Source organism: Bemisia tabaci, chromosome 1 (assembly GCF_918797505.1).
Source record: "Bemisia tabaci chromosome 1, PGI_BMITA_v3".
NCBI classification, from domain to species: Eukaryota; Metazoa; Arthropoda; class Insecta; order Hemiptera; family Aleyrodidae; genus Bemisia; species Bemisia tabaci.
In genome coordinates this window covers 65,804,398-65,819,010 of record NC_092793.1, presented here as the reverse complement: position 1 = coordinate 65,819,010, position 14,613 = coordinate 65,804,398, and the positions used below count along the sequence as shown (strand labels likewise).

Sequence of the window (14,613 nt, the reverse complement as noted above, 5' to 3'; positions counted from 1 at the left end):
GCAGACAGGAAACTTTTTTGATTTTCATGGTTGTTTGGAATGAAAATGGCTAATTATAGTGGGCTCTTTCCCTGCTGAAAGTGTTACAGGAGAAATGGCATGTAAATAGCCAACTTACATGAGATTTGGCATAGCAATCGGGGTGAAATGCATGGAAGGCTGGACGTCTCTATGAGACTGGCGTGGAAATCTTGACTGCCTCCATCCAAATTGCATGTTAAAATTGCATGTTAATTAAGTAATTACCACGGAACGTGAATATCATACAGCATGAAAATGAATGGTTCACATGCAAGTTGGATGGAAATGTTTTAGTTTCAACGCCGTTTAAATCAAATATAAAAATCAGAAGTTTCTACTCAAAGAGTAAAAATACTTTCATATTACACATTATTCCAATAATTTTGATTTATATTAATTAATAAAATGCTACCTTTTACACAATTCTTTAAAACATCCCTAGTAAAAGTGAGTCAGCCTGACGTCAAGCTATGTTTCATAAACTAGCCTGAGTCAGACTGATTCAGGCTGGTGGCTGCCATCAGCCTGAATCAGTCTGACTCAGGCTAGTTTATGAAACATAGCTTGACGTCAGGCTGACTCACTTTTACTAGGGGTTCTAAGAAAATAAAAAAAAGAAGCACAGAACTGTCCCTATATCATCTCACTTTTCAGTGTAATAACTTCAAGACTGAATGTAATGATCACTTGATTTTATTACATTTTTTAAAGATATGCACGATGATAATTATTATAATCAAATGCACAAATTGTATAATTCCCTCTTTTTACATCTCAACAAAGTCATCAATTGCGGTTCATCATACTTTTCTACTTGCAGAAGAAAGTCACAGTGAGCAGTCCGGGTCATTCCTTAAGTTAATGACGGTGCCATCAGTATTCATCATCGGTTTAGTCGTAATGGTTGCTTCAACTGTGTGGGCGTTTTTGGATCCAACGCTCGAGCCCCATCTAAGAGAGGTAATTTTTTCTCATGAGCTTATGTAATGAGTAATGAGCCTTTCAATACTGTGAAAGTCTCCAAATTTCAAAAATATTTTTTCTATTCGATTGAGGATAGTATAGTGCATGACTCGCTTGGCGTTCAAGTTTGTTATAATTTTAACCAAAAGTCCTTGAGAGACCAGAGTTTAAAGTCTTTTTAAACCATATCGCAAGGCATCAAAGTTTGACGCGGAACGTATGAATTTTTTTCAGCACTGATCATGCCTAGCAATTAGGTATCTTGAAAATCTCAGGACCCCCTCCCCTTCCCCCTCCCTTCAAAAAAGATCACTGTAAGAAATACTTTTTCCGCCTGATGAGTAAATTATTAAATGCAAGATGAAGAGGTGCAGAATTTTGTCTACGTTACGACACAGACTCATCATTTTACCACCATGGGGCGGTATAGAAAGTTTTTGTAATTGGGAAAGAATAGTTGCATTTTGACAAAGTGACGTCATTCTATCATGCTCTATTGCCACATAGAAATGGGCTAATACTACGTGCTGTCACAAAATGACGTAGATTTTTCACAATTTAATGTCGATTTGGTGCGACCCTGATCGCTTTATGTTGAATAACATTGATAGCTGAGAGAGTTCATCGAACGTTAAAATTAAACTTAAATTACGTTCTAACTTAAGGATGTTCTGAAGTCGGAACATGCCTAAAAACTGCAGAAGGTCTCGGTGTAGATACCCTCGTTTACTGAGTGATACTGAGATATATATACCAAATAAAAATAGTTGGAGGGGCTCATGAAAATATGTCTTCATGAATCATCGAAATTATTTTTCTCACACGGAAATCAGAATCTGGTCAGTTTTTTGAACTCTTAGTGTTGACTTGTGGGACAAGTAAGCAATTTTTGTGTGACGTTAGTTCGTAAATTTAGGTTTTCGGCGTTGGCCTCATTCAAACTTTATTTTTACAATGTTTCAGCTAAATTTAACGAGCACAGAAATGGGTCTCATTTTCCTTCTGTTTTCCGCCTTATATGGGCTTTCGAGTCCGCTGTGGGGCTGGCTTGCCGATCGATTGGACCATCATTGGGGCATGATGGTGGTTGGATTGTTATTTTCAACCGTTGCACTCCTACTCTTGGGTCCTTCGCCCATCATTGCATACTCCAGGAAGTAAGTTCAGCTTAGCAGCATGTAACCGGCTAATGTACCCCCTCCCGGCTCCCCAACCTTGTGAGTGGGGGAATTTGAAAAAAAGTCATTCATATTTGAGAGGAAAATAATTTTCCAAGGCGAGAAAAACATATGCATTAGACTTCCTAGACCTTCATGTCCATGACCCTCAGAAGCGATGAAACATTTTGAGAATTGAATGACGCACCTAATAAAATTTTCATTCTTTGTAAATGTCGCAGGCAATTGGAAATCGCCGGCAATTTACAAACCAGTGGTGAATAAATATAGAAAATCATAAAATTCAAAAATAAAAGAACAAGATTAGAAAGCTGATTATGTTGCCTATGTGAATAGACACTTTTTCATTTTTAAAAACATGGCAGGAATATGCACACACAGAAGACTGTGTGGTGAACTCCGTGACATTAAGTGGGTTGAGATCGGATAGGCAACTAAACTAACACCATGACAAAGCGCAAAGTATCACAAGAAATGAAGGCGCTTCAAGCCGAGCTTATAATTTTGAAGACCATAACGTTTAAAAATTGCATTATGCCGATGCGTATTATTGGGATTTATTGAAATAACGTGTGAACCGCTTGCATATTGCCGGCGATTGCTAATTGCTTGCGACATAAATATTAATCTCTTAGATTATCCCTTCTCTTCTTTCTTATTTCTTGAATTGGAAGTATAGGAGCTTTCATAAACAGTTTGTACTTCCCTACCCCGGATAATTGAAGGTAATTTGAATTTTTATGTGTTTCAGCACCCTTTTCTCGAATCTTTTCGCCTTGTGTTTAATTGGAGTGTCTGTCTCCTTAACTCTCATGCCAACTTTCAAGTCTCTTCTAAAGTGTGCACTGTGAGTATACGCCTAAAATCTTCATCATTCTTATTTTTAAGTTCCATATATTTTTATTCTTCTAGTTTTGCATGGGTGTTTTAAGCCGCAGATTGTGAGGCACAATGATCTAGTCACGAAAAATCTCAACCCCAGTCTTCTTAATCCTATAGTTCCAGAGATGTAATATCATCGTCTCAACACTGCAACAGATGAGCAACAGACGAGTGATAGATGGTGGGCATTTTGCAAATAAACTCCACTGAGAAAAAAGAATCGTTGCTCTTACGATGCTCATATCTGATTTCAGGTCTTATCCACTTTTCTCGTCCTTGTTCAATGTTACTTCTGTGGTAACCATTATTTAAGCCCCGGTAACAATTCAGTCCATATGTTAGCGGAACTGAGTGTAAGGGATAAGTGACAATAGAAAATGAATGATCCGAAAATGAGTTAGGTAATCGTAAAAGTTAAAGAAAGAAGGAGAAAAATGCAAACAAACCAGAAAATTCGGAAAATATAGAAATAAAATAAAATAAAAAGAAATCTTTAAGGGAAAGGAAATATATACTGCGTTGAGCGTTACGTAATGTGTCCTGAGCCCCCTCCCTCTCATCGTAACGCAGGCTTAGATCCTCGTCACCCTGGAGCGTTATGTTTTTTTTATTAATAGTCTAATGAGTATTTTGGCTCTACTGCAAATGTGCTCCGCTCATATGAGTGGGTAACACGGGTGCACAAGCACATGGATCAGTGCCTGAATGGGCCCAATGGCTGCAAAACTGACTGTAATATTGTTGTCATGAATGTTTATTTATTTACTATTGGGGGGCTATGGCCTCAGATCGCTTTGCGGTCTAATCCCCCAAAGTGGTAAGCGCCGCAGGCGTTATATGCAAAGCGTTACTCTTTGGATTTTATATTCTAGAGAGTAGGATATACTATACTTCTTTCATTACCATACTATTCGATGCAATTTTTACACATTTTTTTTTTACTTGTACCTAGGGATGCAGGATTTGAAGATGGAATCTCAACCTACAGTATTGTCGCAGGAGTTTGGTCTTGTAATTACTCTTTGGGGTAAGTACATACAGCTAATGAACGCTTTAATGAAATAATTTGACTTCTTCTGATATACATTTTCGACCTCCTCAAAACTGACTTTTGAGTGAAAAAAGTCACCTCCACACAGAAGAAAAGAGAATGTAAGCAGGGGCGTAGCTAGGAAATTTCTGTGGGGGGGCATGGGACCATCTCTCGTGGTGAAGAGAGCGGGGGGAGGGTGAGGAATGAAGGATCCCGTTTTTCTGGGGGGGGGGGCAGGCCCCCCAGGACCCCCCTAGCTACACCCATGAATGTAAGTGGCTTACACTCTGCACAAGCTGCAATAGTTTTCGCAAGTAATTCCTTTCCCATTGTTTCCTTCCCCCATAAAGAGCCGATTACATTGTCTTTTGTAATTTCCTACCTACGCAAATTTTTATCAGCGTTCATTTGTGTGAATCATTTACAATTTGACGACGGAACTTCCAAAATTCGTATTTTTTCGCCTTTAATTAAAATTATTACACGTTTTACTCGATCTACTTTAATAAATTTTGTCATGCAGTATGAGCCTTAATAAGCTCCCCTAAATCGAAATCGCATAACCATCATTTAAAATGAAAATCATTTAAAATGAAAATTTAATGTAGTCGTGAATTTAATTCTTTTTTAGAGACATGATTGGACCTTCATTGGGTGGGATACTTCTGGATCAGTTCGATTTCCCCATTTGCTCGACAGTCATGGCGGCCCTGACCTTATTCACGGTAAGACTTGTAAAAATTCAATGTGACAATTTATTTCGAGAAGGGTGTAACCACCATCGAAAAACGTATCACTAATATCTGATTGAATACAGAGGTGCTTGATTCATACTTTATGTACGAGTAATACTTTGGGAGTATCACATTACTTATACTTGTTACTTTATTCTCTTTGATCCCTCATATTCTTGGTTTTACAGGCATTCTTGAGCTTCGCTTTCTTTGGAGTCAAAAGAAATACCTGCTCAAGACAAAAGATCTGCTCGAAACACGCTTACGAGATGACGGATGAGGACCCTCTTCTCAGTAATAAGTCAAAAGTTTACGGAACCCTCTGTAATGACTATGAAAATATTATCATATCTTACACGAAGAATGGTGCCTGCGAGGTCTAGAATTCCATCATGCTCAATAATGGTAAGGCTAGCATATTTTTCGAACGAGAACGCACTTCATATGTTCAAAAGTTCCTCATAAATGACCCTCAATCTTACCGTTTAGATTGCACTACTCTGCCTGAAAAAATTAAACAAAAATACAGGTACGATTACAATTTGATTCAGACACCCTACCACGGGGGGTTTGGGAGACTTCCTTAGAGGAGTTCTGAAGGATGAAAAGTGGACGAAATCCAGCCATCCCTAATGACTAGATTGAATTTGAATGAAAAAGTTAGAAGTTGAAGAAAAATGAGGAGAGGTTCCGTCGAGGTATTACGGTACACGCGACAATTTGTTAAACACATTTTTGTTTCTTGGTAGTAGAATACCCCCACTCTCAAATGGTGGCGCACAATAATTAGCTAAAATCCACTTGTGTTAATATTTGTTTTCTTCTTCTTTTTTCAGAAAAATTTGCATAAGTGTTCATGTTAGGACTAGCATTGCTAGCAGCTTACGTTTCATTCTCCATGAACCCTAGCCAAGGACTTGTAATGTTGAAGCCGTGTGCCAAGAGATGCCATTCGTATTTTGTACTGTTCAGACTGTAAAAAGTCCTTTTATCTATGAGAATTGCATACTCGTGAAAGAAACCAGGACCAGATGAACTACAACCAGCTGCGCAAATTAGTTTTGCATGTCATGATAGAACTGGAGGGAGGAGTGAGGGGATTAAATTTTAAACGAAATGGTGTATTTCCTTCTCAAAGGGCGAGAATTTTTCGAGCATGCGTCTCTTCTGGTCTCTCACTTTCAGCAAGCAGAGTATGCTAATCGGACTGCATTTTGCAATTTGGAACTATAAATTCTGGCTCATCTGAAAAAATACTTATGTGCATAGGGAAACTAATGGCATATACGTTGTTTTTAATCGGGCTGGAATTTATAGTTCCAAATTGCAAAATGTAGTCCAATTTTTCTCTCAGCTCCATATCGACGGTGAAACTACCAGATCACGTTGTTTGCGACGTTGTAGACCTCCTGTCATACTTTATTTTTTGAATAGAAACTACTCAACGTCAATTCATGAAACTTCCGTGTTTTTCCTTCTCTGTTCGAAGAAAATCCTTTGAAAATGTCAAGAAATGTTGCTGATCGGTCCTCTTTCAAAAAATCAAATATATGAGCGGAGATTTTTAAACACCGAAAACGAGATATACGTGGTCTGGCAGTTTCACCGTTGACATACACTGCGAGTTAAAGCGGGATATAGGATTGATCTTCAAATGTGATCATCGCTACTGACTGCCTCCAAACGACTGCTCAGGTGATAGGAATCGAAGCCATGGATTCGTCCTCAGGTTTGCATTGACCGCTAAACAGCAAGACTGTTAGCTAGTTTGCGGTGCTTCAAAATCCTGGCTCCCATTTTATTTCATCAGAGGAATAGAGAACAAAATAACACAACGCTATTGCTTATGAAATTTTCGCAGAGTTTTTTTCGAGCAAAGAGGAATAAGCAGGAACGTTTTCAAAAAGTAACGTTGAGTATTACATTTCGAAAATTTATTAAGACATTCTTCATTTCTCCTTTTTCTTTTTCATAAATAAAGGGACTTCTAGAGTTTGGTGCCATTGTACCGTTTGTACCTGTACCAATGTGAGGACCAATTTTTCCCGCCCTCACTTGACTTAAAAAATCGTAATAAATCCCTATATGTTTAGGACAAAAAGTGTTCTACATATCAGGGAGAAAATTAGCTTCATATCTCCAACCTGACCCCCCCCCCCCCAATCTCCACTCCTCGTTGTCATTTTAATCGCCGAAAAGGAAATAACGGGTGACTGACGCGGCCAGAAAAATTGAACTTATACCCATATGTGAATTTAGCCGTCTCTGTATATATTAGAAGCTCATGCTATGGTGGAAAGCTCATGTTTGTATGTACATAGAATCAAAACGTTTTCTTGTAATGTCTTAGCTCACTGTATGTTTTCTATGCTTAAAAAATATATAATTACCTATGTTTAAAATCATGGCTTGTTCAGTATCCTTATTTTTCAAACGAATGGAGTATTTCCTCTACTGTGTCATAAAATTGATAAGCTAGCGTAGCACTTCAAATTTTGAAAGTTTTTCAGGTGAGACCTATTGAGGCCCTCTTGAAGGAGGGTGTTGTAAGTTTTTCTTTAAAAAAAATATATAAAAATAACACCGTAATGGCACCTCCAAATTTTGATCAAGTCCGTCTTCAGTGTGCGAGGACCATTTCAGGTAGTCTCACAGTTAATTTTATCTTTTAGCGGATTTGATATGAAAAGATGCATGTTATCGAAAGCATCATCCACCTTCAACCACCTGGGAAAATTCTCTATTCCCAAATTGGTGAATCCTCGAAACACACTGTTTATCGATACTTTTCCATACGTTTAAATGGCAGATTCACCGGTATATAGCGAAGCACGCTGGGCCACTGGTATAGATGTGATTGTGAAGTTCGGCAGCTGAGAAGACGGACACAGGATAATGTTAAGAGAAATGGAGATGGAGTCAGCAGGGATTTCGAAAAGGGATTGAGTTATACGTCGGATCACGGAGGTCGAAAATGGCATCGCATCCGACGTCATGACCAAACAGTTAGAGTCTGGTATGGACATGCTAACCATGTGAAGGTCGAAAGGCTGTCAAAGATGCTCGATTTGGCTCTTCCTGGAAAGGGACGAAGAGGAGGACCAGTAAAAGAGTAGCAATGTCATGAAATATAGAATATTCCTCTTAAAAACTTGTTTTCAAAGGAAACTCTCAATTCTTTACAAAATTAGTGAGTGTGAGGGGTAAACATGGTCATTATCTGACTCAGCCTATTAAATATATCAGTGCCTTCCGGCAAATTCCTGGTGTTTTTGGGGAAAAGAATAATAATAATTTGTAAATCACAACACTCTGCGTGTATATGAGGGAGACAAGAGTATATTTTTAGTTTTAGACACTTTTTTTTTAATTTTCACGAAGAGCTACGAATAAATGCCATATTAAAGGGGATGGAAAATCAATAAAGTGTTCACTGTACGTGATATTAGTAGAATTCGTAACTTGGCAGGTGACAGGAACAGAGTGGCACGGTAGGGGTTGATTCCGCGGTGAATATTTCCAGTCGTCACGCAGTCATACTAAATTTCTCCACGGGACGGGTGAGTCCTGCAAACAAGAAGTAGTATCTTGGGAGGTTAAAGTTTTTAACTTGGAATAATTTTAAGTTCAGGCGCTCGTGTAAGTGAAGTCCGTTCATTTAAAATTAGCGCTAAACGGAAGGACCAATGAGAGGACTGCCGCACTAGGACTACCACAGCCAATCATCAGCCACTTCAAGTCGTCATCGCCAGTGTTTTTGTTTTCACGCTCCTGAAGTATCATAAAATTGTGACCATGGCCGAAGCTAAATCTGAAGTTAAAGCTGAAGATCAACAAAATTTTGCCGTAGGTAACAACAGTGACCCTAAAGATATGCAAGAGCTCACTAATTATGTAAGTAGGATCTTGATTCCAGGCTTATTGAGTCATCCGTTCGACCATGTATTGTCTTGTTTTTAGGTTAGAATTCATCGAACCTCACTAAGAAGTTTATGTTCATTCAATAAAATAAAAGTAAATATGTAACTACATTGCACTTTAGCATAATGTCAAGCAGTCTCTTGGCCTGCAGTAGCGTTAATGAAAGATTCAGATGGTCACCGCCCATAATGTAGTTTCCGCCCTCTAATCCAGGTTTGACATATCCCAGCCGGAATTGGAGATTCTTTCACGGTCTCGAGTGGGATTTGTTACTTTGCTCTGTGAAACTACTTTGATTTCAGGAGCCTGTTTGAGTGCATCGGCAGTATTGATTACCATCGAGCTCTGTCGTACTATAGTCCATAGGTACTTATCACTGAAGCAATAACATGACACTGCCTGCACGATCTAATCGTGCTATTACATATCAGGATTTATCAGTTAGAAAGAGTTTGTTCACCAAAGTCTGAGTGGTAATATTCAATACATTGAGATATTTTCAGCAGATAAACTAGGATATTGGCAAATTGAGCTGCATTGCTGTGAATGGAACGTTGAGGAACAGTATTATTAAGCATTCAGTAGTTCATGCATGATCTTGTCTTACTGATGGACACTAATGCAAAATGAAATGATATTTTGGTTAACATATTCATTTCTGTTCGTAAATATTCACGTTATATCCAGCTTACACACCTTAACATTCTACCTATTACTTATAATATTGACTGTCAGCAGCACTGTCTGTATTCTACCTTTCATGGAAATCTGATGTATCAAGGCGGAAAGGAAAAAAATACAAATCTTTGATTGGAATGCTAGCACATATGTCTTAATTTTATAACTGATAAACAGCCAATGGTTTTTTGGGAATTTTCCTCACTCATTGAAAAGTATTCTCAACAAATTTCAACAAGATATTTTGATTAGTTTTCTGCTCCTACAAAAACAGAACATAATCGGAAATTTTGAAGAATGCAATGGAGTTAGTACGCAACTTTTTACTCCAGGCATCGACGTAGATTTTTGAGCTAGGTTCTGTTGAGGACTAGTATTTTTATAATCAAAATAATGTCTATTCTTATGTAGATCAGAGTTTTTCCTGTAAGAGTAGTTACGTATGTTTTGAATTAATTTTTCCACTCGTTTGTACTTTACCCTTGGAGATTGTAATTGTGTTTTTCTCTTTTGTTCGCAGATCCAAAATATCTTACAGCAAATGCAAGATAAGTTTCAAACCACCTCAGACCAAATTATGACAAGAAATATCCTTTTTATACTGCTTTTACAATTTTTAGAACATCCTTTCACAGAATGTTTTATTTTGCCCTTAAAGGAAAGCCGAGCGATGGCTATTGTCGAAAAATGTGTATCTACATCATAAAATAATAGCTACCAGAAAGGTGACTGGCAGATTCTTCCGTAAGATAGCCACTTTTTCGAAGTGGGCGTGGAGTCGTTTTACTGCGAAATTAGAACCGGCAGAGGGGGGGTTGGAGGGATTTCAAATATTGGAGAAAAGCTGGCCAACTGCTGCCCTTCTGGTAGCTATTTTTCTATGTTTGCATTGAAATTTTTCTAATTCCCCGACCATGTCAGATTTTTTAGGGAAAACCAAACAAAACATCTCCTCGGAATTTTCTGTCGTCATGGTAGAACGAGTGAAAAAAGTTCTCAATAAATTTCAAGAAAAACAGTCAGTTGGTCTGCTTATAAAAAGGTTTATCTTCAAAACAAAATTTACAGTTTTGCAATTGGACTAGGCCCTTTTCGTCTTCAGCCGTTGCTACCCTCTATTTCATTTCCACCAGAACTGACCTCTGGGCAAACCAAAGCACTACAAAACATGTCTCCTCATAAAAAGCTTATGTAAAATGCATTCTACGTTACTGAATGAAGTTGTATATCATATTTTACTTAGCTGTCGTTGTTCACATTAAAATTGGTTAATTCAAAATTTCCATGCAGTGACAGTACTAAGTTCAACCCAGGTTAAGTGGGCCTTTGAAAATCCAATTTTTAGGTAAATAACTACTGAAAGTTAGATTTCATATGAAGCATGTTCTCTTTGCACAGTACCTACCTACTCATGAACTTGTCAAGAACAATAGCATTTTGCAAATATTTTTTCTTTGTAAGAAAATTGCACCTGAATTAACTCAGTGCTGAATATGATTGGAGTGGATCTTAATTTTTTGCAAGCAGGAAGTTTAAATTTATGAGCATGAAAAACTTGTTTCTCTCTTACAAGTTGAAATTGGAAATTTTCTATGCATCCTCGCTATTTTACATGAACCTTTAACGAGGACATGTGTATTGCAGCACTTTATTTCTTACCGTGTGTTATAGAAACATGGTACCTATTTTACATTACAGAAAGTTTAGGTATTGTGAATACAGATGGAAGACATTGTAAAGGCAGATGAGAAAGTGCTATAAAATAGGTAAGGCCTGAGGCCCCTTTAGGCAGAATATTGGCAATGCTCTGAAGTATACACAGTATTTTTACAACTAGAAATGTACATTATTTTTTTCAGGCTAAACTACTCAAACGTGTGTAATATTGACCATGAGTCTAATTAACAGAATCACCTGACAAATTCAATAAGTATTCCTACAATCATCTAAATTAATCTTTGACATTATCATTTAAGTAGGTACTTGCAAAAGTTTTAAAGCAAAAATTAAAATAATCCTGGGATATCTATCAACCTATCATACAAGCTCAGATGGCCCTTGTGAAGTTCTGATTGAAAAAGAGCAAGATATAAAATCCAAAATTTTGATGAAAGGCAGAGTAAAGAGACATACCTAGGAAAAAACTGTACTGCACACATGCTATCGAAAGGAGCTATGAAATAGGTCTTTTTCTTTGAGCCCAAGAACTAGTTCCTAGGCTCTTTCTATTGTTGAAAGATCTTCCAGCAATAAAAGTAATTTGCCGCTTATCAGAAGGATATGCTCCTGTATCACATGAGATTCGAAGCAATGCTGAAATGTGAGTCTTAAAGCCCTTTATGTGCTTATTTTTAAACTTTTAAATGCTTACCTCTCATTATTAGTGCATTCCTTAACCTTTCCACACTAGATGACATGGCAAATCGAATTGATGACCTAGAAAAAAATATTGCTGATCTGATGTCTCAAGCTGGAGTTGAAGGAGGAGATAAATGATATACTATGCCCATGCGGTCATTATCCTACCAGTAAAGTCTGAAGCTCAAGAATGGCCGTAATCATCGTCTGTACTTCACTGCACCCAACTAGTCAAGTTTTAACTTTGTTCTCTCTTCGTATCTTTTTATTGTTTTGATTTTAAAGAGTTTGGCTATTTTTGAGAGCTCAAATTAGTTAACATTATATCAGTAAATCAGTGACAATGACAAAAGGTCATGGTAAGTTGCCCAAAATTTGATATTTTTACTTTTATTTTCATTGGAAAATTTTTTCCAGGACAGCTGTAAACCTAATTCTTATCAATGGTATAAACCAGAATGCCTAAATTAAGTCCAAGAATAGTATAATTCTCAGTTTTGAGTCCAAAAGTCATAGTATTATTCTATTGTACCGAGAAAAAACACTAAGGGAGCCTTCAGACACTGTCAAATTCACCTCCATTAAACATACATTTTTAAGGAAACTCGTGAATATTTTTCCTCCGATTTTTCGGAGAATTTGATTTGAAATTCAATTCAAAATGGATACATATAAACTTGGACGAAAAATATGCATAACTTTTCTCAAAAAGAGGCTTTTCTCAGGGGAAATTTGGGAATGTCTGAGTACTCATACAGAGTTCTCCCTTAGCGTGGCAGCATAGCATTTCTTTGATTGCAAAGATTAAGCTAGAGATCATTGATTCAAACCAATAACAAAAACATTCCAATTATCTTCTTTAGGAAGGTCACGCAGCCAAACTGCAAAACAATTAAAGTTATTTAGGTCATAACTAGCACATTCTTTCTTCTTGTCATATAAATTGTATGGTCCAAGTGCCTCAATCAGAACTAGCGTGAAACCTATGATGACTCAATCAATTCAAATGGAAGAAAAAAGGCACTAATCACAATTTAAATCATACATTGTATTTAAGGAAGAATTCACAACTCAAAAATCTACTTTATTTATCATAATGTTCTCCCCACTAGGATACGAAAGTTCAGTGCAGAAATATGGTCTTAGACATTTTATGATCGTCAGAAAGGAGAAGTTTCATTTTTCCATCATTATTTATTTATTTTTTTCTAACACTGTGTCAATCAGTTGGCAGTTTTTTTTTTGTTATTTCTTTAAAATAAAACATGTCTTACAAGATGAACTTTGATATTATGTCCATAATTAAACTTATTATTGAAGCAGTGAGTTAGAAATATTTGCAATTGCATCCTGTAACCAAAGAGTTTCAGGATCCTCAGTTGTGTTGTAAGTATTTCTGAAATAAAAAGTTACTATTTTTATGTTCAAGCTCACACCCTGAGCTCAAAATTGGAGAAATTCATTATCATGAGAGTTCTCAATGGGGGTATTCTCAGTAGTTGTATCTAAGTTCTTCAATGGGGATTTCTGAATGATTCTGAATCATTCACTCTCCCTCTCGTTTTCAAGCCTGAGCTAATTTCTATGAACTCAATGTCAGTGGGACTTATTCTGTTGCAATAGCCAGAATCAGGCACTTTGTAAATATATTCTCTCTCTATAATCATGATGTTAGTCCTTTAAGTTTATAACTTGAAGAGTGGGAAGGCAAGTTTTATTTCAAACTGTTCTCTTTTCAAATTTCCATACTAAGGAATATCTTATTTTAATTTTCTAGTACCTCATATTTCCATTTTTAGCTTTACTTATATTACATACCTCCAAGGAATCGTCTAAGATTTGGTATTGTGCATGACCTACAATTTGTGTCAAAAGATAGCAATATTCGTGTCTCATTTTTCCTACACATAATCCACCTCTCATTTAAGAAAATTTCTCAACTGTTAAGTTTGTTTTTAAAAATTACTTCTCTTTCCTTTGATCATCGCCAGAGAAAGTGGAATGGAATAATTAGGACACAAAATTTGATTTTAACGTTTAAGTAGTGCACAGATATTACAACTTAGGCCCATGATGGGATACTTGCCAACTTTCTTAAAAAATGACTCTAAATTCTTGAAAGTCCATTTTTCTCAATGAATTTAACTTCTATATCTGCTTAGAATATGTATATATTCTGTGAAAATTTGTTAGATTGAATCACAGATGAAATTTTGATAATCAATAGTATATTGCATAAGAATCACTTAGAGACATAAAGAAGCTTAAAAGGAGAGGCGCTTATCTTTATAAAAGCTGTAGAAGCCGAACACCTTGCTGGCTGCATTCTTATTAGTATTTTATTCGAATCTACCTCTTCTTTACTCTGAATATGTTTTCCCCTTAATTGTCTAAGAATATTAAAAAATTGTATGAATTTTGTACCTAGTCTTCATCAAGTATATTCTTGCTTTTCAAAGTTTTAAGTTGACAAGAATTATAATCTTTTTTCAATTTATTTCAAATCGATCACAGCGATCCTGTACATTTTAAAACTCTAAGTCGCTTTCAATTCTAGCTTTTTCAATTTTTTTAATTAGCAGTGTATGTATTTCCTTTTCAGCATGCCAGTTAGAATATTAGTAGAAATGGCTTGCATTTCCATATGGCTACAATTTATTATGAATTAGTAGCACAGAATCACTCTTTCATGTAGGCTGATTTTTAAATATTTTTGAATTGATCATTACAATTTTCATCTTTACGAATAAATAATTTTTACGTTCCTAAAATCCTTTCTTTTTCATTTTTAATACAAGCCTTGACACCTTTCATTCTCCTTATATTTTGTTTTATTGTTTTATAT

At 36.4% G+C, this 14,613-nt stretch overlaps 2 protein-coding genes across 3 annotated transcripts in view; both read left to right on the top strand.

The window, feature by feature from the left end:
- LOC109034607 (MFS-type transporter SLC18B1) overlaps positions 1 to 5,216 on the top strand; it is a 32,181-nt gene extending 26,965 nt beyond the window's left edge. The window contains exons 9-14 of the mRNA XM_072305632.1: positions 842 to 981; positions 1,948 to 2,141; positions 2,914 to 3,009; positions 3,997 to 4,071; positions 4,709 to 4,802; positions 5,000 to 5,216. Coding sequence (XP_072161733.1) covers positions 842 to 981; positions 1,948 to 2,141; positions 2,914 to 3,009; positions 3,997 to 4,071; positions 4,709 to 4,802; positions 5,000 to 5,194 — 794 coding nt within the window. The 3' untranslated portion in view covers positions 5,195 to 5,216. The remainder of the gene's footprint in view (positions 1 to 841; positions 982 to 1,947; positions 2,142 to 2,913; positions 3,010 to 3,996; positions 4,072 to 4,708; positions 4,803 to 4,999) is intronic.
- A 3,171-nt stretch (positions 5,217 to 8,387) lies between these two features.
- Positions 8,388 to 14,539, top strand: LOC109034610 (uncharacterized). 2 transcript variants are annotated; one of them, XM_019047859.2, is made up of 3 exons: positions 8,388 to 8,657; positions 9,931 to 9,997; positions 11,818 to 14,539. In XM_019047859.2, the coding sequence occupies exons 1-3, from the start codon at positions 8,607 to 8,609 to the stop codon at positions 11,904 to 11,906; spliced, it is 207 nt and encodes a 68-aa protein (XP_018903404.1). In that variant the 5' UTR covers positions 8,388 to 8,606; the 3' UTR covers positions 11,907 to 14,539. The 2 variants fall into 2 exon arrangements, with proteins under 2 accessions (XP_018903404.1, XP_018903403.1); XM_019047858.2 differs by having other exon boundaries at positions 8,477 to 8,705.
- The last annotated feature ends 74 nt before the right edge of the window (positions 14,540 to 14,613 follow it).